Raw genomic sequence first — 22,852 nt, 5'->3', positions numbered from 1 at the left:
TTAAAATGAATGTCCTTCCTCATTTGTTGTACCCAATGTGAATGCTTCCTTTGATTTTTCTCAGGCAAACATTTCAGAGACTTAATGGCTGGTTTAGCTCTTCTATCTGGCACCACAGGTGGCCCCTTACTAAGCTCACCAAATTGCAATTGCCCCATGGGCTGGGAGGGGTGGACCTCCCAGATATTAAAAGATATCAGTTGAGCTCCCTTTTATCATTTGTGAATGACTAGACTTGTGAGGACCCAGCGTCAATATGGTTGGATATTGAGGCCTCCCAGGCAAAGCGTCCTCTTTCTTGTGTTCTTAGATAAAATGAGGACAGTTGTGGAATACTGTTGTAATCCAATAATCATTAATGTTGTCAAAGTGTGGAGGGCAATGTGGTAGAGTGAGGGTAATATATCTGAAATTTCTTTTCTTACCCCTATAGTTGGTATGCTGGGGTTCTGGCCAGAGATAATGGACCCTGAGTTTAAACTCTGGGCAGCTAGGGGCGTTTCCTATTGGCGTGACTTATTTAAGGGTGAAACGATGATGTCCTTTGTCCAAATAAGCCACACGTATGGATTATCTAGCCAAGACCTTCCTCGTGCTTTCCAGAATAAGGATTTTGTTCAAAAAGGAATTACGCTTTTGACCGACTCCTACAGATCCAATACAATTCATGCCAAGAGCACTCTCAGTACTCTTTATCATCTATTGGGAGTTGTTCCTTGGATGATATTGGGCGACCATGTGAGATCGTGGAGGGAGAGTTAGGAGTTGAGATTTCCTCTGAGACATGGGAGGATGTTTGTGAAAATGCGAGAAAGATCTTGATCTGTAATAAGACCCATGCCACGCAGTTGAAGATTCTTCATAGGGTCCATCTGGCCCAAGATCATGTCTCGAAATTTAAGGTGGGAGTATCCTCTGTGTGCCCTAAGTGTAAAATAAGTACTGGTACTCTCACTCCCTGTCTGTGGTCCTGCCACAGGCATCATATATACTGAAGTGCTGTGGCACGAGTAACAGAGAATCTTGGAGACTGACGTTAAGATGTCCCGATCTCTCTTCTGGGCCTGCTGAATTTATCAGCTATAGACACTCATGGGAGGAAAATTTTTAATATCCTTACTTTCTGCATGAGGAAAAACATTTTGATGCGTTGGGTGTCTGAAAACCCCCTAGGCTGTCGGGTTGGCATAAGGATTCTGGGTAATCCAAGATGGAAGACAGGAAAAATTTCTGGCTGTAACAGCTGCTCCTTTTTTCGAGGTGTTTTAGGTGCTGGAAGTGATTTCCTCAAATTCCAGGAGCAGTAATCACTGTTTTCTATACTGTTGCATTGTTTTGGAACTTTGGGGGAAAAAAATGTCAAAACAACAGCAGTTTTAAAAAGAAGAACAGACAAAAGGAAACACATGGTGAGGTCAGTGCAGGAGAGAGAGAGAGAGAGAGAGAGAGATAGAGGAAGAGAAAGAAAAAGAAACTGACACCAGAGTGAACCTGCACATTACTGCTTTTGCTGTTGAATTCATGTATCGCTGGACATCAGTGCGTCTGGGAAAATTAACAAACAGTGAAATTCACAACTGATCTTGGAGGAACTGTTTGGGCGAAGGGGCGAAGTTCACAGCACAGAATCAGATAAGTTAATTGTTTTAAGTGGCCTACAGAACGTCTGCAGTAGTGAATAAAGTGGTTTCTTTCTTGATTATATGTTTTTAAGATATGTCTCTTGATTAAACTTAAAATATAAGCTGTAACTATTAATCTAACCTGGGGCAGTGCTTTGTAGAGGAATAAGACGGTGTTATTTTCTGGGTCTGTAGATTGTGAAGGAGCAAAAATGGCCTTTAATAGAGTGATATGTGCTTCTTGTCAGATGTAGGAGTTTAAAGAGAGTTTAAGGGTTACTGAGGATTATATCTGCAATAAGTGCTGTTGGTTGCGAATCTTATCAGATAGAATGGATCAGTTGGAGAGACAGTTAGAAGCAATGAGGAACTTGCAACAGCAACAGTATGTGATGGATGGCAGTTATAGGAAAGGGGGCAAGTCTCCGATACAGTCACATAGATAGGTTAACTCCAGGAAGGGTAAGAAAGGTAGGCACCTAGTGCAGGTGTGTTCTGTGGCTATCCCCATTTCAAACAAGTATGCTGTTTTAGAAAATGTAGGGGGTGATGGATTCTCAGGGAATGTAGCATGAACAGCCAAGTTTCTGGTATTGAGGTTGGCTGTAATGCAACGAGGGCTATGTCAGGTTCCAAGAGATTAGTTGTGTTAGGGGAGTCTCTAGTCCGAGGTACAGACAGACATTTCTGTGGCCAGCAGTGAAAAATCAGAATGGTGTGTTGCTTCCCTGGTGCCAGGATCAAGGATGTCTCAGAGAGAGTGCAGAATGTCCTCGAGGGGGAGAGGGGCCAGCAAGAGGTCATTGTCCACATTGGAACCAACAACATAGGAAGGGAAAAGGTGGGAAGCGAGAGAAGTGATTGCTGGGCCTCTTGCTGACATATTTGTATTATCGATAGTTACAGGTGAGGTGCTGGAAGACTGGAGGTTGGCCAGCGTGGTGCCACTGTTTAAGAATGGTGGTAAGGACAAGCCAGGGAACTATAGACCAGTGGTGGGCAAGTTGTTGGAGGGAATCCTGAGGGACAGGATGTACATGTATTTGGATAGGCAAGGACTGATTAGGGATAGTCAACATGGCTTTGTGCGTGGGAAATCATGTCTCACAAAGTTTTTTGAAGTAACAAAGAGGATTGATGAGGGCAGAGGGTTAGATGTGATCTATATGGACTTCAGTAAGGCATTCGACAAGGTTCCCCATGGGAGACTGGTTAGCAAGGTTAGATCTCTCTGAATACAGGAAGAACTAGCCATTAGGATACAGAACTGGCTCAAAGGTAGAAGACAGAGGATGGTGGTGGAGGGTTGTTTTTCAGACTGGACGCCTGTGACCAGTAGAGTGCCACAAGGATCGGTGCTGGGTCCTCTACGTTTTGTCATTTACATAAGAGCATAAGTTAATAAGTTTGCAGATGACACCAAAATTGGAGGTGTAATGGATAGCAAAGAAGGTTACTCAGATTACAACAGGATCTTGACCAGATGGGCCAATGGGCTGAGAACTGGCAGATGGAGTTTAATTCAGATAAATGCGAGGTGCTGCATTTTGGGAAAGCAAATCTTAGCAGGACTTATACACTTAATGGTAAGGTCCTAGGGAGTGTTGCTGAACAAAGAGACCTTGGAGTGCAGGTTCATAACTCCTTGAAAGTGGAGTTGCAGGTAGATAGGATAGTGAAGAAGGCGTTTGGTATGCTTTCTTTCATTGGTCAGAGTATTGAGTACAGGAGTTGGCAGGTCATGTTGTGGCTGTACAGGACACTGGTTAGGCCACTGTTGGAATATTGCATGCAATTCTAGTTTCCTTCCTATTGGAAAGATGTTGTGAAACTTGAAAGGGTTCCGAAAAGATTTACAAGGATGTTGCCAGGGTTGGAGGATTTGAGCTATAGGGAGAGGCTGAACAGGCTGGGGCTGTTTTCCCTGGAGCGTCGGAGGCTGAGGGGTGACCTTACAGAGGTTTACAAAATTGAGGGGCGTGGATAGGGTAAATGGACAAAGTCTTTTCCCTGGGGTCAGGGAGTCCAGAACTAGAGGGCATAGGTTTAGGGTGAGGTGGGAAAGATATAAAAGAGACCTAAGGGGCAACCTTTTCACGCAGAGGGTGGTACGTGTATGGAATGAGCTGCCAGAGGAAGTGGTGGAGGCTAGTACAATTGCAACATTTAAGAGGCATCTGGATGGGTATTTGAATAGGAAGGGTTTGGAGGAATATGGGCCAGGTGCTGGCAGGTGGGACTAGATTGGGTTGGTATATCTGGTCAGCATGGACAGGTTGGACCGAAGGGTCTATTTCCATGCTGTACATCTCTATGACTCTAAGTTAATCATAGAACATTTCCCCCAGGCTTTCTCACAAATATGGTGCACCAAAAAACTGAACGTTTCTATAAGACATGGCAGCTCTTTTTGGATTGCTTAGATGCAGATTTGTCTGCCATTTTAATTAGGGTTTTTGTGTAGCCAGAACTATCTGATTTAGCAAGCTTGGTACTCCAAGGGGAAAAATTCAGAATAAATGTAATGTTTCGCTTCACTGATCGGTGATATTTATTTATTTTATTTACTTATTCTACTGGGATGTTTATCTTGAATGCTGATAATTGTGTTTTTTAAAAAAAAATTTTATATAGTAGTGTTGTTGGTTTATTGTTGTAATTTTATAAAAAATTAGTCATTTTTTTTCCTCAAAAATATTTTTTAAAACATCCCATGGTATTAGTGGAAAGGTACTTGTGTGGACATAGGATTGGCAAGCAGCAGGGATTGTGGTTAAAGGGGTCTTTTTCAGGATGGCAGCCAGTGATTAGTGGAGTTCGAAAGGGACCATAACCATTCATGCTCTACATCAGGACATCATTGCTAAGTTTGTAGATAACACTAAGATAGTATTGAATAGATGGGAGGCTGCAGTAGGACTTGGACATGTTAGGAGAATGAGCAGAGAAATGAAAGATGGAATACAGTGTGAAAAAGTGTGAGGCAATGCAATTTGGTAGGAAGAATACAGGCGTAGTCTAATGTCCAAACTTGGGAAAGGCTTTGGAAATCTGAAGCACAAAGGACTTGGGAGTTTTAGTTCAGGACTCTCAAGGTTAATGTGCAGTTAGGAAGGCAAATGCAATGTTATCTTAAAACATACAGAATACTGACAGGCCTGGATAGAGTGGATGTGGAGAAGGTGTTTCAGCTAGTAGGACCCGAGTGCATAGCCTCAGAGTGAATGGATGACCCTTTAGAATTGAGATGTGGAAGAATTTATTCAGTCAGAGGGCAGTTAACCTGTGGAATTTATTGCCATAGAAGGCTGTGGAGGCCAAGTGCATTTAAGAAAATTCCCTGATTAGCAAAGGGATCAAGGGTTACGGGGAGAAGGCAGGAGAATAGGGGTGAGGAGCATTTCAGCCAAGATCGAATGGTAGAGCAGATTTAGTGGGTGGAATAACTTAATTTTGCTCCTATATCTTATGGTCTTGATTGAATAGTGGTCTTTCAGTCATTCTGAAATATCCATTGATTTCTAATCAGTTTCTTATGTTTTCAGATGGAGAACACCTTGAACATAGAACAATGCAGCACAGTACAGGCCCTTCGGCCCTCTATGTTGTGCCGGCCTTTTATTCTACTGTAAGATTAGACTAACCTACATACCCTTTATTGTGCCATTTTCCATGTGCCTATCCAATAATCGCTTAACTGTTCCTAATGTATCTGACTCTACCACCACTGCTAGCAGTGCGTTCCACACACCCACCACTCTGTGTAAAGAACCTACCTCTGACATCTCCCCTAAACCTTTCTCCAATCACCTTAAAATTGTGCCTCCTCGTGAGCCATTTCCACCATGGAAAAAGTCTCTGGCTATCCAAACTATCTATGCCTGTCAACATCATGTACACAATTATCAAGTCACCTCTCATCCTTCTTCACTCCAATGAGAAAAACACTAGCCCCCTCAACCTTTCTTCATAAGACACGCCCTCCAGTCCAGGCAGCATCCTGGTAAATCTCATATGCACCCTCTCTAAAGCTTTCACATCATTCCTGTAATGAGGCGACCAGAACTGAACACAATATTCCAAGTGTGGTCTAACCAGGGCTCTATAGAGCTGCAGCATAACCTTGTAGCTCTTAAACTCAATTCCTTTGTTAATGAAAGCCATACACCAAACGCCTTCTTAACAACCTTATCAAACTGGATGGCAACTTTAAGGGATCAATGAACATGGACCCCAAGATCCTTTTGTTCCTCCACACTGCCAAGAATCCTGTATTCTGCACTCAGATTTGACTTTCCAACTTCTCCAGGTTGAACTCCATCTGCCACTTATCAGTCCAGTTCTGCATCCTGTCAATGTCCCGTTACAAACTACAACAGCCCTCCACACTGTTCACAACTCCACCAACCTTTGTGCCATTGACAAACTTACCAACCCACCCTTCCACTTCCTCGTCCAAGTCATTTATAAAAATCACAAAGAGCAGACGTTCCAGAACAGATCCCTGCCGAACACCACTTGTCACCAAGCTCCAGGCTGAATACTTTTCATCTACTGCCACTTTTGGTCTTCTATGGGCCAGCAATTCTGTATCAGACAGATAGAGTTCCCTGTATTCCATGCCTCCTTACTTTCTGAATGAGCCTACCATGGGGAACCTTATTAAATATCTTGCTAAAATCCATATACACCATATGCACTGTTCTACCTTCACCAATGTGTTTTGTCACTTCCTCAAAGAATTCAATAAGCTTTGTGAGGCATGACCTGCCCCTCTCAAAGCTATGCTGACTATCTCTAATCAAACTGGTTTTTGCAAGTAATCATAAATCCTGTCTCTCAGAATCCACCAATATTAGTTGCCCATCACTGACATAAGATTGACTGGTCTGTAATTCCCAGGTTTATCCCTATTCCCTTTCTTAAAAAAGGGTATAATATTTGCCACCTCAAATTATCTCTTCAGTGGATAGAGTGGACGCAAAGATCATTGCCAAAGGCACAGCAATCTCTTCCCTCGCTTCCTGTAGTATCCTGGATTGTATCCCACCTGGCCCAGGGGATCTATCTATCCTTATGTTTTTCAAAATTTTCAGCACATTCTCCGTCCTCACATCAACCTGTTCTAGCATCTCAGTCTGTTTCATGAAGTCCTAACAAATGAAAAGGTTCCTTTAGCTAGTGAATATTGAAGCAAAGTATTCATTAAGGACCACCCCTACTTCCTCCAACTCCAGGCGCAAGTTCCCTCCACTATCCCTGATCGGTCCTACCCTCACTCTGGCCACCCTCTTGTTCTTCACATTAGTATAAAATGCCTTAGGGATTTTGTTAATCCTACCGGCTAAAGCTTTTTCATGCCCTTTTCTGGGTCTCCTAAGTCCATTGTTCAGTTCCTTCCTGGCTACCTTGTAACCCTCTAAAGCCCTGTCTGGTCCTTGCCTCCTCAATCTTAAGTAAGCTTCCTTCTTCCTCTTGACTAGATGTTCCACATCCCTTGTCATCCAAGGTTCTTTCCACCTACCATCCCTTCCTTGCCTCAGTGGGACAAACCTGTCCAGCACTAACAGCAGGTCCTTCCAGAACAGCCTCCACATTTCTGTTGTACATTTCCTTAAGAACATGTGTTCCCAATTTAGGTGCCCCAGTTCCTGCCTAATAGCATTGTAATACCCTCTTCCCCAATTAAATACTTTCCCCACCCTCTTCTCAATGGTTAAAAATCACACAACAGGTTTAATTGGAAGCACACTAGCTTTTGGAGTGTCACTTCTTCATAAGGTGATTAAGGATCACCTGATGAAAGAGTGACGCTCCAAAAGCTAGTGTGCTTCCAATTAAACCTGTTGGACTATAACCTGGTGTTGTGAGATTTTTAACTTTGTACACCCCAGTCCAACACCGGCATCTCCAAATCACTCTTCTCCATGAGTATACTAAAGGTCTTGGTAAAATTCAATAGTAAACATTATGAACACAAATTGATAAAGATCAGAAATATCCTGATACATTGAGAGTTTTTCATGAGTATTTGCCTGAAATTATTAGTATTGCTGTGCCCAGTTTCATATTCCTGTCTCTAGAATCAGGTAAAAGTTAACATGGTCCTCTGCTCAGCATTCCTACAAACAAGATGATTAAATTCTTTGTTCATTAGACAGTACATTTTCTCTTGTAGAGCACAGAATGTATGCAGATTTCTTTTTTGGAATTAGTTGGTTTGCTTTCCATATGTATAGTTAGGAACAGTTGACTTACTAGTAAATTGGCTTTGAGTGATTATGCAGAATTAGTGATGGTCAACAAGCAATTTATTTTTCACTGGCCCAATTTTAAAGTCAACAGAGAAGAAATTATCAAATGGCTGCCAATTTATAGTTGCCTATTTTTCTCTGCTGCCCAAGACCAATTTCACCAGTGCTAACCACTGAGCCACCATTGCTGCCCTATGACCTCCCAACTCCAGTACTCAATACTCTGACCAATAAAATAAAGATTACCAAACACCGCCTTCACTATCCTATCTACCTGCGACTCTATTTTCAAGGAGCTATGAACCTGCACTCCAAGGTCTCTTTGTTCAGCAATACTCCCTAGGATCTTATGATTAAGTGCTAAGATTTGCTTTCCCAAAATGCAGCATCTCATTTATCTAAATTAAACTCCATCTGCCACTCCATTAGGTCATCTGATTAACATCTTGTTATAATCCTAGGTAACTTTCTTTGCTATCCACTACACCTCCAAATTTTGGTGTCATCTGCAAACTTACGAACGCGACCTCTTAAGATCACATCCACATCATTTATATAAATGACAAAAAGTAGTGAACCCAACACCGATCCTTGTGGCACACCACTGGTCACAGGCCTTCAATCTGAAAAATAACCCTCCTCCACCACCCTTTTTCTTGTACCTTTGAGCCAGTTCTGTATCCAAATGGCTAGTTCCTCCTGTATTCCATGAGATCTAACCTTGCTAACCAGTCTCCCATGGGGAATTCCTGAAATTCACCTTGAATGATTTTAATAGACAGAAAATCAAGTGATGTGCAGTTGTGATTTTTTTTAAAGAGATAGTACTCTATATAAGCCAGTAACGACACAGAATCAGTCCTATACAGTAGCGCCTCGACTTACGAACTTAATCCGTTCCGGGACCCGGTTCGCGAACCAAAAAGTTCGTGAACTGAATCAATTTTTCCCATTGTTCGGATAGCGTAAGAATGCTTGGACGTAGCAACGAACATTGTTCACAGCGTACGCGCCAAAGACGAACTGAATGAGATCACGTGGGGCCCGAGAGCTTTTGTGTTCAACAAGCGCGTAGCAAAGCAGAACAATGAAACCACGTGGTCGCACACAGGCTTTTTGCGTTCGTATCTTCGGTCGTACCTTGAATTTCGTACGTACGTTGAAGCAAAATTTTACGTACAATCCTGTTCGTAAACCGATTTGTTCGTGAATGGGGTCATTCGTATGTCGAGATGAGATTGTAATGAAACTAGTGGTGCTAGTTTAGATCACTTAATGGACTTCTCCTGTTTCTAAATGTTCTTGGGATAGAATAATTCTTGTGTGCCTGAGTAATGTTCCAATCCGTAATAGTTCACAGTTTAGGAGCAGGGCATCTTTTGTATTAGGGCTGCATTCCTGAAGGACTGCCCCTAGATTTTTGACTTGTTACTGTGTTTTGAATACACTCCAAGCCCAATGCATAAAAAGTACAAAAGGATACTTCCAAATCTCTCAACTCACTTTTCCCTTGCTGCAGTCATAGGGCAATCCAAGACAGTTGGTAGTAGGCTTTGTGATATGGTTTGCAGCTGCAAAACAAAGATTTATAATGATTTTAAGTTTAGCCATGATAGAAAATTAATTCCAATCATGTGTTTGAGTATCTGGATCTTTTAGCTGCTATTTTCCAGAATGATGACTGATTCATTGCATCTGACAGATGTCCAGTGTGGTCTTAGAGGCCTTCTTGTCTTTAAATCTGGACTACTTTATTAATTCCTTTGTAATAAAAAAAACTTCTAATTCTTTAAACACATACTTAAAATAACTTTTCCTTCATTTATTATGTTCGCACAACCTTGTGAAAAGAAATACTGTGAAATTCACAGAATCCCTACAGTGTAGAGCCAGGCCTGTCAGCCCAACAAGTCCACACTGACCCTCTGAAGAGTAACCCATCCAGACCCATTCCTCTACTTATTATCCTACATTTACCTCTGACTAATAGATCCCTGAGCACTATGGGCAATTTAGCATGGCCAGTTCACCTAACCTGCACATCTTTGGATTGTGGGAGGAAACCGGAGCACTAGGAGGAGACCCATGCAGACATGGGGAGAATGTGCAAACTCCACACAATCGCCCGAGGCTGAAATCAAACCTGGGTCCCTGGTGCTGTGAGGCAGCAGTGCTAACCACTGAGCCACCCTGCTGCCCCTAATAGTCTTCACAATCTCTTTTCTTTGATTTTTAGATTTGAATTTGTTTAAGGGGCTCCACATAATTACTGGAATGGCACAGCAGACTGAATGCTCTGAACTCAAATGAATAAGACCGAACCAGTTTACTATACTAAGAAATCAACTCCTTCATCCCAGAAATCAGCCTAGTGAATCTCTTTTGATCTGCGGCCACACCAATATTTCCTTAAATATAGCGACCTAAACTGTACACAGCTCCAAGTACAGTCTAATCAACATCCAGTACAGTTGTAACAAGATTTTCCTATTTTTAAACTTTAACTTCATAGCAACAAAGGCCAAAGTTGTTTTTGCCTTCGTAATTACTTGGGGCACTCACATGCTAAATCTTTGTTACACATACAAGAACACCCAGATCCTTCTGGACTGTACTTTTTATGGAGTCTCTCTCTGTTGAGGTATTACCTCAATGTGTGTCAGGGTTTATCTATTGACCTTCCCTTTAGTCTGTTTTCCCAGCCCATTATCACAGCTTTCTCCGTGCCTCTATAATCGCCTTCCTTTAAGTTGAGGGCACTGATTTGAGATTCAAGTTGCTCTCCCTCAAATTGGATTTGAAATTTTTCAATGTCATGATTGCTAACCCCCTAGAGGATCCTTAACTACAAGATCACTTATTAATCGTATCTCATATCACAACCCTTGATCTAAAATAACTTGATCCTGGGTAGGTTGTGCATCACACTGCTATACTAGCAATCCCTAAGAAACAAGATCTTACTGGAAAATGGGATTAGAATAGTTAGGTACTTGTTTTTGACCAAAGCAGATTTAATGGGCTGAAGGATCTTTTTCCAATGCTGTAGACCTCTAGTAAAATAAAGTCATTGTAGTCCCAGAGGGCCATTAAGCTGTTGTCTCAGTGGAGAGCAATGATTGGTGGTGAGTGCAACCTGAGAGTCAAGGTACCTCAGGTGGGGAATTGAATCTGCACTATTGGTATCACTCCCTATCAAAAACCAGCTGTCCAAATGAGCCCACAGTTTCTTACATTAGTTGAGATGGAAGAAATAAATTGCTTGAAGCTGTTTCTCTTGCAGTTGCAATCTTCAGAAATGCAAGGACAACTTTAAGTGAGATTTTACTAGACAATACAGCTTGCTTATTGGAGCCATTGTAGAGGCATTTAAGTCTTGTAATTTTTAAAAGTGTTATGTTGCAAGAGGTTAGTACTTTCAGCTGAATTAAAACAGAATTTATTCATTTAATATGCAAACTTTTAAGAATCATGCTTTGTAGCTGGAAGAATGTTTTCAAGGAAGAGATATAGTTCTTGGGATTAAAGGGATCAAAGGGTATGGGACCAAAGCAGGAAACGGTGCTGAGTAGGATGATCAGCCATGATCCTACTGAATGGTGGAGTAATCTCGAATGGCCTACTCCTGTTCCTAATTTCCATGTTTCTGTTGAGGCCTGATTGCTGCTTGAACTAGATGCCTGAAAGAGTCTATAGCCATAGCTTCCCTGCCCAACAAATCTTTTAGGAATGGAACACAGCTTTTTTTAAAAAATAAATTGTACAGTTCCCAATAGAGCTGAAGTGCCTTTCTGGGCCCAATAAGTCTTCCTTGGACTTCTCCAGCCCCGAGATTCCCCTCCCTAAATCTGATGTTCTTGCAAGATCTTGATATCAGAAATCCATTTCTTCATCTCATCAATCATGATGTGGGTAGACAGTATGCCCAAAAGACATGACCTTTAAAGTTGACTAAGCCTCCTCTGTAGTAATGCTTGTGGACAGACTGGCCATTCACAAGGTGATCTGATCTAATCTGGAAAATAAAGTCAACACAAATGTTTTCCTTTCAAGGCTGTTTAGAATTTGAAAGCTATTCTTCCAACAATCCCATTTTTCATGTGAGTGAAAATCCATATATTCCACTTCTCCTAAGTTTCTTCATTAACCAATATACATTGTTTGATCATACCAGTAAAAGAGGAAATTCAGTTTGATATATTGCAAGACTTTGTCTGCCCACATCAACACTGCTGTCCTAGTGGTCGACTTAAATTGCAGCTAAATATAGATTTAAGTCCAAATTTAGGAAAATGGTTATTGAAGTGAAGTTAAATCTAATGGTGTACTGATAAACCACTTGATGCAAAGATATTATACCATCAAAAACCATTCTAAAGAGTTAAATCAACGTGGTTCTTCAATTTAGAGAAAGTGTATGGAACAAAATTAGCTAACAGTTAAGGTTTATTGATTGAATTATTGGAAATAATAATTATTATTCATGAATAATTCAAGAATTATGTAAAATTTTCATGATTAAATAATTTAAATTCTTTGAGGATTTTTTTGAGATGTCCTTTCAGATTTGAAAAAATATTATTTACTAACATGAAGGAATCTAGATCTATAATAATGGATTGAAATTAGTAATCCAAGCCCAATATATGACTATATTTCTGAGTTCTTCTGTTGTTTTTATTTGCAGACAGCTATTTAATAAGGTAGACTGTAAGTAACTTGCACATTGGGTACTGCTGAGAAGGCATCCTTAACTGAATTATTGGACCTTACTTGGGTTTTACTGCCAGTGTTTGACCCATTTTGAATGAATCCCACCTTTCAGAAGAAATGTTTATCAGATGTATATCCGTTCAGTTTGACAAACAAAATCCCAAAGTAATTTTAAATAAGAGCTTGGGAATTCTTTATGATGTCCTGGAAGAAATAGTTATTCCTCAATTAACGTTATATAAAGGTTATTTGGTCATTGTCACATTGCTGTTTATAGGAACTTGCTGAATGGAATTGACTGTCACGTTCCCTGTATCGAAGAGAAACTCCACTCAACTACGCTGTTCTAGTCTCTGTGACATATCTTTTATCCCTGCATCCACTAAAAGTCCTAATGTCCTTCATACGTTGGAATGTTTAGAATTGTACAAAATAATTCAGCTGAAACCCAAACAATGTTAACAAAGATTTGGTACAGTTTCCTTACTTTTGTATTCTATCCCAATTTTATTTTAAAGCCAATGATCCTGCAAGAATTTTTCATTACTATAGCTACCCATCCTGCCATCTTCAAAAACTTGTTCACATACACTTCAGATCTCCCTGAACCCACTTTATTTATGTACCTAGATTATAGTACAATTATTTTGTCCACTAACATTTAGTCTTTTAATTATTATTGTAACTCTCTTTGTGAGATTGCATTAAGAATTAAGAATAGTTCAGTTTGTAAATATTTAGATCTAATTGATGCTGGTTTTACAGCCACATTTCAACCGTTTACATCAGCAAACAGAATTTAATTTTTAATCTTACACTGTTATGGTACGGAGAAATGTAGCTTGTCAGAATTGCATTTTTGTTATTGCACCCTGAGGTTGTGATTTTGCCCTGTGGAGTGTAACTGATGAGATTTGACATTTATTACAGTATAGCCTTGATAATTCAAACCCATTTTACTTAAAACTATACAGTGATTTAAATTAGGTAATACAAACAGCAAAAAATTACATGATCAAAATTGGATGTAAGCAATTTTGAATTTAAAGGAAGAGGCCAAATGCATCATTAGATTATCAACCTTTCTCATGTCTTGAATGATTTGTGATGGTTCAAAATAAGTCTTCTGGATACTCTCGAGCAGCAATTTTTTGGACTCATCCGTTTTAACTATTAGATATGAATAAAACAATTGTTTGACTGCCAGTGGACTGGCAAGGGAATGAACAAAATTGTACAGCATGTGAAATGGTTACTGAGTACCTTTATGTTCATGTAGTTCTGATGTAATTAACTTAGAGTGTGATATCCTCCTGAAACAGTCTTTAGGTCCCACACGTCCCTTTCTGATGTATCATTTCTCAAACAGCCGACATTTACTGCAGGTGTGGATGTGTAGATCACACTGGTGCCCATCTGCCCCCAAATACAACACATCACCTGTCCAGCTATCACTGTTTTAGTGAATTTAATTAATATGAAATAGTTTAAAAATGAATTTCTTAACTGTATTCTGCTGGAATAGGTATCTCATTCAAATTGCTTAACTAATCAAAAGAGCTGCAATAAATACTCACCAATCACCCACCTATTTTTCTCAAATGCCCTATTTTAGTTCTGCCAAGTAGAAAAAATTTGAAGGTGCTCTCTGCTGCCCAGCTAATGCAGGTTCACTCTTCTCTTTATGAAGCTGCTGTCGGTGTACTGTTTGAGAAGCTGCTGACCCCCATTATTTATGAAGGTGAAGCTGCTGACCCCATTATTTATGAAGGTGCTGTCCTTGTTTTCTCTTGCACGCTTTATGAAGCTGCTGTCCCCGGTGCCTGCTGTATCTGCTGGAGTTTAGAAAAGTATGTGATGACTTGATTATATTTTGAAGATGGGATTAGAAATAAATGTGACTGTTTTTAATAGGTGACCCTTTATTGTGAAACAAAGTCGATTTTGTTTCCCTGGGGTCATGAGTCTTTGGATGGATAAAATCTGGAGAACTCATGGTGGTTAGGGTTATGTCAAAACAAAGCTATCAAAATTGCTGAAGTTATTTTTCAACTCTCGGGCAAAGCATTTTGGATGACCATTTAAATGATTGTCAGCTTAACTGTTCTACAGACTATAGCCATCCTTGAAGAATACATAGAGGATATGATCCTTGCTACAGTAAAAATGGGATTTAAATCATCTGAGTTTGAATGGCCTTCCTGAGTTCAAATTTCCCTCATGTCCTGCCCCATTTCTCTGCTAACAAAAGTATATTTGTCATAAATGAGGCAGGATTTTTTGGACTAGGGGGGATAGGATAGTGTCGAGGTAGGTAGACTCATCTCCTCAGGAGATCACCCACCCACATCTTCCAACCTCATAGTCCGGGAACCCCGCACTGCCCGGTTCTACCACCTTCCCAAGATCCACAAGCCTGACCACCCTGGCTGACCCATTGTCTTAGCATGCTCCTGCCCCACTGAACTCATCTCTACCTACCTCGACACTGTCCTATCCCCCCTAGTCTAGGAACTCCCCACATACGTTCGAGACACCACCCACACCCTCCACCTCCTCCAAGACTTCTGTTTCCCCGGTCCCCAACGCCTCATCTTCACCATGGATATCCAATCCCTCTACACCTCCATCAGCCATGATCAGGGCCTCCAAGCCCTCCGTTTTTTCCTCTCCAGACGTCCCCAACAGTACCCTTCCACCAACACACTCATTCATTTGGCTGAACTGGTCCTCACCCTTAACAATTTCTCCTTTGAATCCTCCCACTTCCTCCAGACCAAAGGGGTAGCCATGGGCACACGTATGGGCCCCAGCTATACCTGTCTCTTTGTTAGCTACGTAGAGCAGTTGATCTTCCGTAATTACACCGGCACCACTCCCCACCTCTTCCTCCGCTACATTGATGACTGCATTGGCACCACCCCGTGCTCCCGGGAAGAGGCTGAGCAATTCATCAACTTCACCAACACATTCCACCCTGACCTTAAATTTATCTGGAGCATCTCTGACACCTCCCTCCCCTTCCTGGACCTCTCCATCTCCATTAATGACGACCGACTTGACACTGACATTTTTTACAAACCCACCGACTCCCACAGCTACCCGGATTACACCTCTTCCCACCCTATCTCTTGCAAAAATGCCATCCCGTATTCCCAATTCCTCCGCCTCCGCCGTATCTGCTCCCAGGAGGACCAGTTCCACCATAGAACGCACCAGATGGCTTCCTTCTTTAGAGACCGCAATTTCCCTTCCCACGTGGCTAAAGATGCCCTCAACACATCTCGTCCACATCCCAACCCTCCTACCGTAACAAGGGCAGAACGCCCCTGGTGCTCACCTTTCACCCTACCAACCTTCGCATAAACCAAATCATCCACCGACATTTCTGCCACCTCCAAAAAGACCCCACCACCAGGGATATATTTCCCTCCCCACCCCTTTCCGCCTTCCGCAAAGACCGTTCCATCTGTGACTACCTGGTCAGGTCCACGCCCCACTTACAACCCACCCTCCCATCCTGACACCTTCCCCTGCCACCGCAGGAACTGTAAAACCTGCGCCGACACCTCCTCCCTCACCTCTATCCAAGGCTCTAAAGGAGCCTTCCACATCCATCAAAGTTTTCCCTGCACATCCACTAATATCATTTATTGTATCCGTTGCTCCCGATTCAGTCTCCTCTACATTGGGGAGACTGGCCGCCTCCTAGCAGAGCGCTTTAGGGAACATCTCCGGGACACCAGCACCAATCAACCACACCGCCCCGTGGCCCAACATTTCAACTCCCCCTCCCACTCTGCCGAGGACATGGAGGTCCTGGACCTCCTTCACCGCCGCTCCCTCACCACCAGACGCCTGGAGGAAGAACGCCTCATCTTCTGCCTCGGAACACTTCAACCCCAGGGCATCAATGTGGACTTCAACAGTTTCCTCATTTCCCCTTCCCCCACCTCACCCTCGTTCCAAACTTCCAGCTCAGGACTGTCCCCATGACTTGTCCTACCTGCCTATCTCCTTTTCCACCTATCCACTCCACCCTCTCCTCCCTGACCTATCACCTTCATCCCCTCCCCCACTCGCCCATTGTACTCGATGCTACTTTCTCCCCACCCCCACCCTCCTCTAGCTTATCTCTCCACGCTTCAGGCTTTATTCCAAATCATCCACCGACATTTCTGCCACCTCCAAAAAGACCCCACCACCAGGGATATATTTCCCTCCCCACCCCTTTCCGCCTTCCGCAAAGACCGTTCCATCTGTGACTACCTGGTCAGGTCCACGCCCCACTTACATCCTGAGTCCAGTCCTGAGCTGGAAGTTTGGAACGAGGGTGAGGTGGGGGAAGGGGAAATGAGGAAACTGTTGAAGTCCACATTGATGCCCTGGGGTTGAAGTGTTCCGAGGCGGAAGATGAGGCGTTCTTCCTCCAGGCGTCTGGTGGTGAGGGAGCGGCGGTGAAGGAGGTCCAGGACCTCCATGTCCTCGGCAGAGTGGGAGGGGGAGTTGAAATGTTGGGCCACGGGGCGGTGTGGTTGATTGGTGCTGCCTTTATTCCTGACGAAGGGCTTTTGCCCAAAACGTCGATTTTGCTGTTCCTTGGATGCTGCCTGAATTGCTGTGCTCTTCCAGCACCACTAATCCAGAATACAGTTCTTCCTGTTCTTTCTTAATTTAGAACTGTGTTTTATCTAAATAGATGACCTTGTTGTCATTAAATATATTGGAATGAGATTTCTATTTTCTCTTAAAGTACCTTCTGGGATGAGTACCAGATAAAATTCCTGTTGATTTGTACCTCTCTCGACAATTATCCCTTCTCTGTTTTGATCTCAAGCCCAAACTCTTCGACCTTTATTTGTAGACGTTTGCATGGCCTGGTTGGAAATTTGGATGTTATTAGGGGTTCTCATCAGTGTACTGCGCATCTCACAATTTGAAATTATTTCTTATATGTCCTTTGAAATTCCCAAGCACCACACTGATGACTGACTATGAAGTCTGCATTTTGTTATGCTGATATGGTTCTGATGTTTTTCTGCAATGTCTTCTTGGATTGAGACTGGAATTACTGGTATGCCATTCACAATGGTAAAGTTTTCTGTGTTTGAAGAATCGTTTTATGACTGTAACTAGGTATTTGATAAGGTGAAATCAAAGAAGGTTAAAGGTCATGGTGTAGGGGGGACAGCATATTGGAATTGATGGAAGAATGGTTGGCTAACAGGGAACAGAGAGAAGGCATAAATAGGTCTTTTTTTGATTAACAGGATGTAATGAGTGGTGTGCCACAGAGATTGGTGCTGGGACATCGACTGTTCACAAATCATATAAATAACTGGATGATGGGAATGGAAGGTATGGTTGCCAACTTGGCGCAAAGATGGGCAGTTGTGAAGAAAACAAGGAGGCTATAAAAAGACATAGGTTAGGTGACTAGGTAAAGCAGTAACAAATGAGGTAGGTTAATATGAACGGATGTGAAATCGGCAATTTTGGAAGGAAGAATTTAAGTATATGCAAATGGAGAGCGATTGAGATGTAGGGGGATGTGTGTGTCTTTGTGCATGAGTCACCTCTTTGCAGGTTCAGCAAGTAATTAGAAAACTAATGCAATGTCATTTATTGAAAGAAATCAATTACTAAAATAGGGAAGTTATGGGCCAGTTATACAGGGCTCTGATGAGACCTCATTTAAGACCATAGACCATAAGACACAGGAGCAGAAATTAGGCCATTCAGCCCATAGACTCTGCTCCACCATTCAATCATGGCTGATAGGTTTTTCGACCCCATTTTCTCTCTTTCTCCCCGTAACCTTTGATCCCCTTGGCAATCAAGAATTTATCTATCTGTGTTTTAAATATAATCAAGGACCTGGCCTCCTCTGCCTTCTGTGGCAATGAATTTCACAGTTTCACCACTCTCTGGCTAAAGAAGTTTCTCCTTATCTCTGTTCTAAAAGGTCTTCTCTTCACTATAAGGCTGTCCCCTTGGGTCCTTGTCTCTCCTGTCAATGGAAACATCTTCCCAGTGTCCACTCTGTCCAGGCCGTACAGTACTCTGAAAGTTTCAGTCAGACTTTTTTTTTTCCCCCCCTGTCCTTCTAAACTCTGAGTATAGTCCCAGAGTCCTCAAACTTTCCTCATATGTTAAGCCTTTCATTCCTGGGATCGTTCTCTTGAACCTCCTCTGGACCTGCTCCATTGTATAATGTTTTTCTCCATTTTGTGTTTTAGGAATTGTATTGGAGGACTGTCAAGAGTATTGGTCATCTTACTTAAGAAAGGATGGATGGGTTGTTTTATGAAGAAAGGTTAGACAGGCTAGGCTTGTATCACCAAGAATTTAAATAAGTAGGAGGTAACTTGATGAATACTTATAAGATCCTGAGCAATCTTGACAGGATAGATGTGGAGAGGGTGTTTCCTTTACTGGCAAACCTAGAAGTAAGTTTCACTAATCAACAATCCGGGTCATCTGTATAAAACCGATGCAGTGAGCTTTTTTTTTCCTCTGAGGGTTGATAGTCTTTGGAATTCTTTCAGAACAGGTGATGGAAGCAAGAGTCAGGTCAGGTGTTTCTCACATGTTGATGAAAACTCGATGGGCCAAAGGACCTCTCTTTCTCAGTATGATTCTATAATTCAGAGTCCTTGAATATTTTTAAAGGTGAATTCTTGCTAAGCAAGGGTGACTGTGGATTTGAAGTTACTGTTAGATCAGCCATAATCTTACTGAATGGCGGAGCAGGCTGAATGGCCCACTTCCGTTCCTAATTCGTATGTTTGTATGTTCATACTACGCAATTAGAATGTTGTTCTGTTGATAAATTTGGATGCAGTCTTCATCGTGTATCTGTGCGAGACAGGCCTCTGAAGTTTGGTGCTGCTTACTATTGTGCTGCAGTATTCTAAGAGAATGATTCAATTTCATTGTAAAATTCATGTCTTACTGTGTTGGACTATCCACTATTGCTGTCGACAATGTATCTGTTGTTATTTGTAATTTACCCTGTACGTATACAATTTTATAAGAAAATCTCACCTCTTAATGGTTGAATTCTTTATCTCTTGAGATTGAGAACAATGTACTCTCTTCTGCTTAATAGAGAAAATTCTTGATTATGTAAGATACACAAAGTTTCCAGTATCTGTTTTCCTTTGTTCTGGACTGCTGCTTCTGACATTCTTTTAACTTTCCATTAGATTCCACCTGATATGTAAAAAGTAATTGTCTGCAACCAACAGAAAATGTTTTGCTAATGACATCTTTTTCGGGCAGTGTGTCTTCTGTCCAAATTGAAATTATTCGTATGTCCATGACACAAATGACTGTGATTCACAATGTATAATTCAGGTCTTTGATATCCCGCAGGAATGTTTTGGCATCTTTTCCACTACACTTTATGGATCGCTTGTTTTTAAAGACTATACCTTTTAGGTTTTTATAAAGGTTTAGATTTTTACTTTGGCATATTTTTGAGAGTGACTAATTTTCTTACATTGGAAACATTCTGTTTTATTTGTGGGACACTGACCTCAACGTGAGGCTTTTTCTTTTGCTACAATGGTTAGGATTTTATAGTACCTTGCTCTTCCAAATGGTACCTTCCAATGTATGATGTTTTTCACCATTTTGTGTTTTAGGAATTGTATTGATGCTGGATTTAGATTGTACAGTGGATTTTATCCACTGCTGTGGATTGTTGTTTTACTTTAGAACTTTTGTCTCAAGTTTTTTTTCCCCAGAGTGAGGTCGTCTTTTGACTGATTTTTTGCAACTATTCCAACGACAGTGCAGTTTCCAGTCATTTCTGTTTTCAAATCTCAGTGGCCACACCCCCAGATAATCTACATAATTTGTTGTTGAAATGTTCTTGTGATTCACCTTGTTGCTAACTTTTATTAAACCTGTCTTTTTCAAAATCTTATTTGTTCTGTGATTGGAGTAATTATTGAGGCTTTAGAAACTTCCTCTAATTTTTTTCTCAGTTCCTTGCCGTGTAGTCACATTATTGGCTCTATCTCAAACACAATAAAGAAGTGTGTAAACTTGTGCTTCAGATTTGTTATCTAATCTTGAAGTAATTCTGTATCTTAGGAATCACTTGCTCTACAATGACCAATCTTATTTCAGATTTGGTCTATTATTATGTTTAAAATTTCTTTGCAGAGAAACACCTGCATTCATTTTTGAGGACTTCCAAAAGAAGACTTCCAGCCCATCGTTTCAGCATCATCCTTCTGAGCATTTTGATTTAATGCCAAACATCTCCCTTTTTCCCACTACTCTACACATTGTTTCTTTCTAATAATGCACTTGAATGCCTCAGTTGACCCTGCCTCTACCGTGCTTCCAGGTAATACATTCCAAACCTCAACCTCTTGTTCAGTGAAAATATTTTTTCTTATCTTGTGTTTACTGCTTTTTCATAACACACTAAAACTATTCCCTCTGATTCTTGATCATTTTGCAAGCAGGAAATTTTTTCCTATCCACTCTATCTGTATCCCTCATGATTTTTGAAAATTTCTGTCAAATATCATCTTCGCTTTCTCCTCTCCAAATAGTCCCAGCTTCTTCAATCTGTCTTCATAATTGAAATTTCTTGCCCCTGCAACCATTCTTAAGTCTTCTGGCCTCTCTCCCACGCAGTCACTGCTTTCATATAGTGCAGAGCCCATAACTGGACACAGTATTCCAGCTAAGGTCTAACCAGTGTCCTGTGTAGGTTCAGCATAACCTCCCTGCTTTTGTACTGTATGTCCCTATTAACAAAGCCTAGAATGTGGTATGATCTTTTAACAGCTCTCTTTATCCTACCACCTTTAATAACTTATGCACATTGAAAACAGTGTAATAAGTACAAAGTACAAAGTCCATTGTTGTACTGACAGCATGGTGAAATGTATGAGTTGTTGTCTTTCAGCTGAGACATTAAACCAAAGCCAGCTACACTTTTGGATAGAAATTTTTCAAAGATGGGAAGTAGATTATTTTCAGTTAGTGATCTAGCCAATACATGTTTCTTGACCAGCATCACTGTTGCGTGGCAATTGGCAGTCATGTTTCATGCGTCTTAACTACACCACAAAAATATTTGGGATGTCCTGAGATTGTGAAAGATGCTACCCATGTACAAATTCTTTATTTGGAACAAAAGTCAGATACAAAATAAAACGTAAAAGATTTTAGCACAATAGCAAGATAAAATTTTGTACAGAGATTCCTGAGACTGAAATTCAGTGCCAGGATTCAGGCAAAAACTGCAAAGTAAAATTGGTTAGGTGGCTGAATGATTAAAAGATATGACATAAACAGGTAAATGTGTTTCGGATGTTTAGATCTCAAACTGGTTGCTCAGCTTTTGGATATTGTCTACATTTTTGATAAGTTTGAGTTTGAATATACTGCATCAGTAAATCGAACAGCTGCATGTCTATTTAGTGAATGTTAAATTTATGTTTACCATTGTAGGTAATAAGTCCGATAAGAATCATGTCCGGGAGGTTCAATATGAAGAAGCCAAAACTCTTGCAGTTCACTATGATATGGCATCTGTACTAGAGACGTCTGCCAAAGATTCCAGCAACGTGGAAGAAGCTTTTATAAAAATGGCCACAGAGCTAATGCTGAGACATGCTGGGCCTATGTTCACTGAAAAAGCAAGCGAAAGTATCAAATTAAACAGCAAAGATGTCGGTGAAGGATGGGGATGTAGTTGCTGACTTTGCAGGTTAATTTTATTAGCTTTTGCATCATCTCGTCTTAAGGTAGACTGATCAATCACAAATGTGGTTTAAGTCACTTGGCTTGGCCTAAGTTATGTTTGTGATGAGTTTGTGCACAGAATCTGTGCAGACTGTTGTGAACCGTATCCATTCCTCCAATTTGAAAATGATGACAGTAAACCTGTTCTTGCGGGTCATGAAATCTTGACATTCCAGGTTCCTTGACATTCCAATAAGAATCATAGTAGTCACATTGCCTTAACTACTGATATTGAAGAACTCTGTTTCTCTAACAACCCTTTTCTTATTAAATTTATGACTGAACAGAGTATTTTGCAGAGAAGACATGATCATTTCAAAAATGGAAGTAATAAGTTGAAATTGGGGATGATACGTAGGACTGCTTTTTTTGATTAAAAATGATTCTTATAGTAGGGAAGAGTGGAAGTAATGAATAATTAGCTAGTTTTCTTCTGCATATCCATGGTTGCCTTACAAATTAAATTCATGCATTCCAACCACTTTTTTT

The 22,852-nt window shown here is 41.1% G+C and overlaps 1 protein-coding gene across 1 annotated transcript in view; it reads left to right on the top strand.

Moving 5' to 3' along the window:
- Positions 1-22,652, top strand: part of rab43 (RAB43, member RAS oncogene family) — a 32,176-nt gene extending 9,524 nt beyond the window's left edge. Inside the window, exon 3 of the mRNA XM_043707978.2 lies at positions 22,070-22,652. Coding sequence (XP_043563913.1) covers positions 22,070-22,320 — 251 coding nt within the window. The 3' untranslated portion in view covers positions 22,321-22,652. The remainder of the gene's footprint in view (positions 1-22,069) is intronic.
- Positions 22,653-22,852: the final 200 nt, after the last annotated feature.

Source organism: Chiloscyllium plagiosum, unplaced genomic scaffold, assembly GCF_037043375.1.
Source record: "Chiloscyllium plagiosum isolate Xiang-an unplaced genomic scaffold, Cpla_swu_hap1 HiC_scaffold_14, whole genome shotgun sequence".
NCBI classification, from domain to species: Eukaryota; Metazoa; Chordata; class Chondrichthyes; order Orectolobiformes; family Hemiscylliidae; genus Chiloscyllium; species Chiloscyllium plagiosum.
This window is presented reverse-complemented; position numbering and strand designations above follow the sequence as displayed.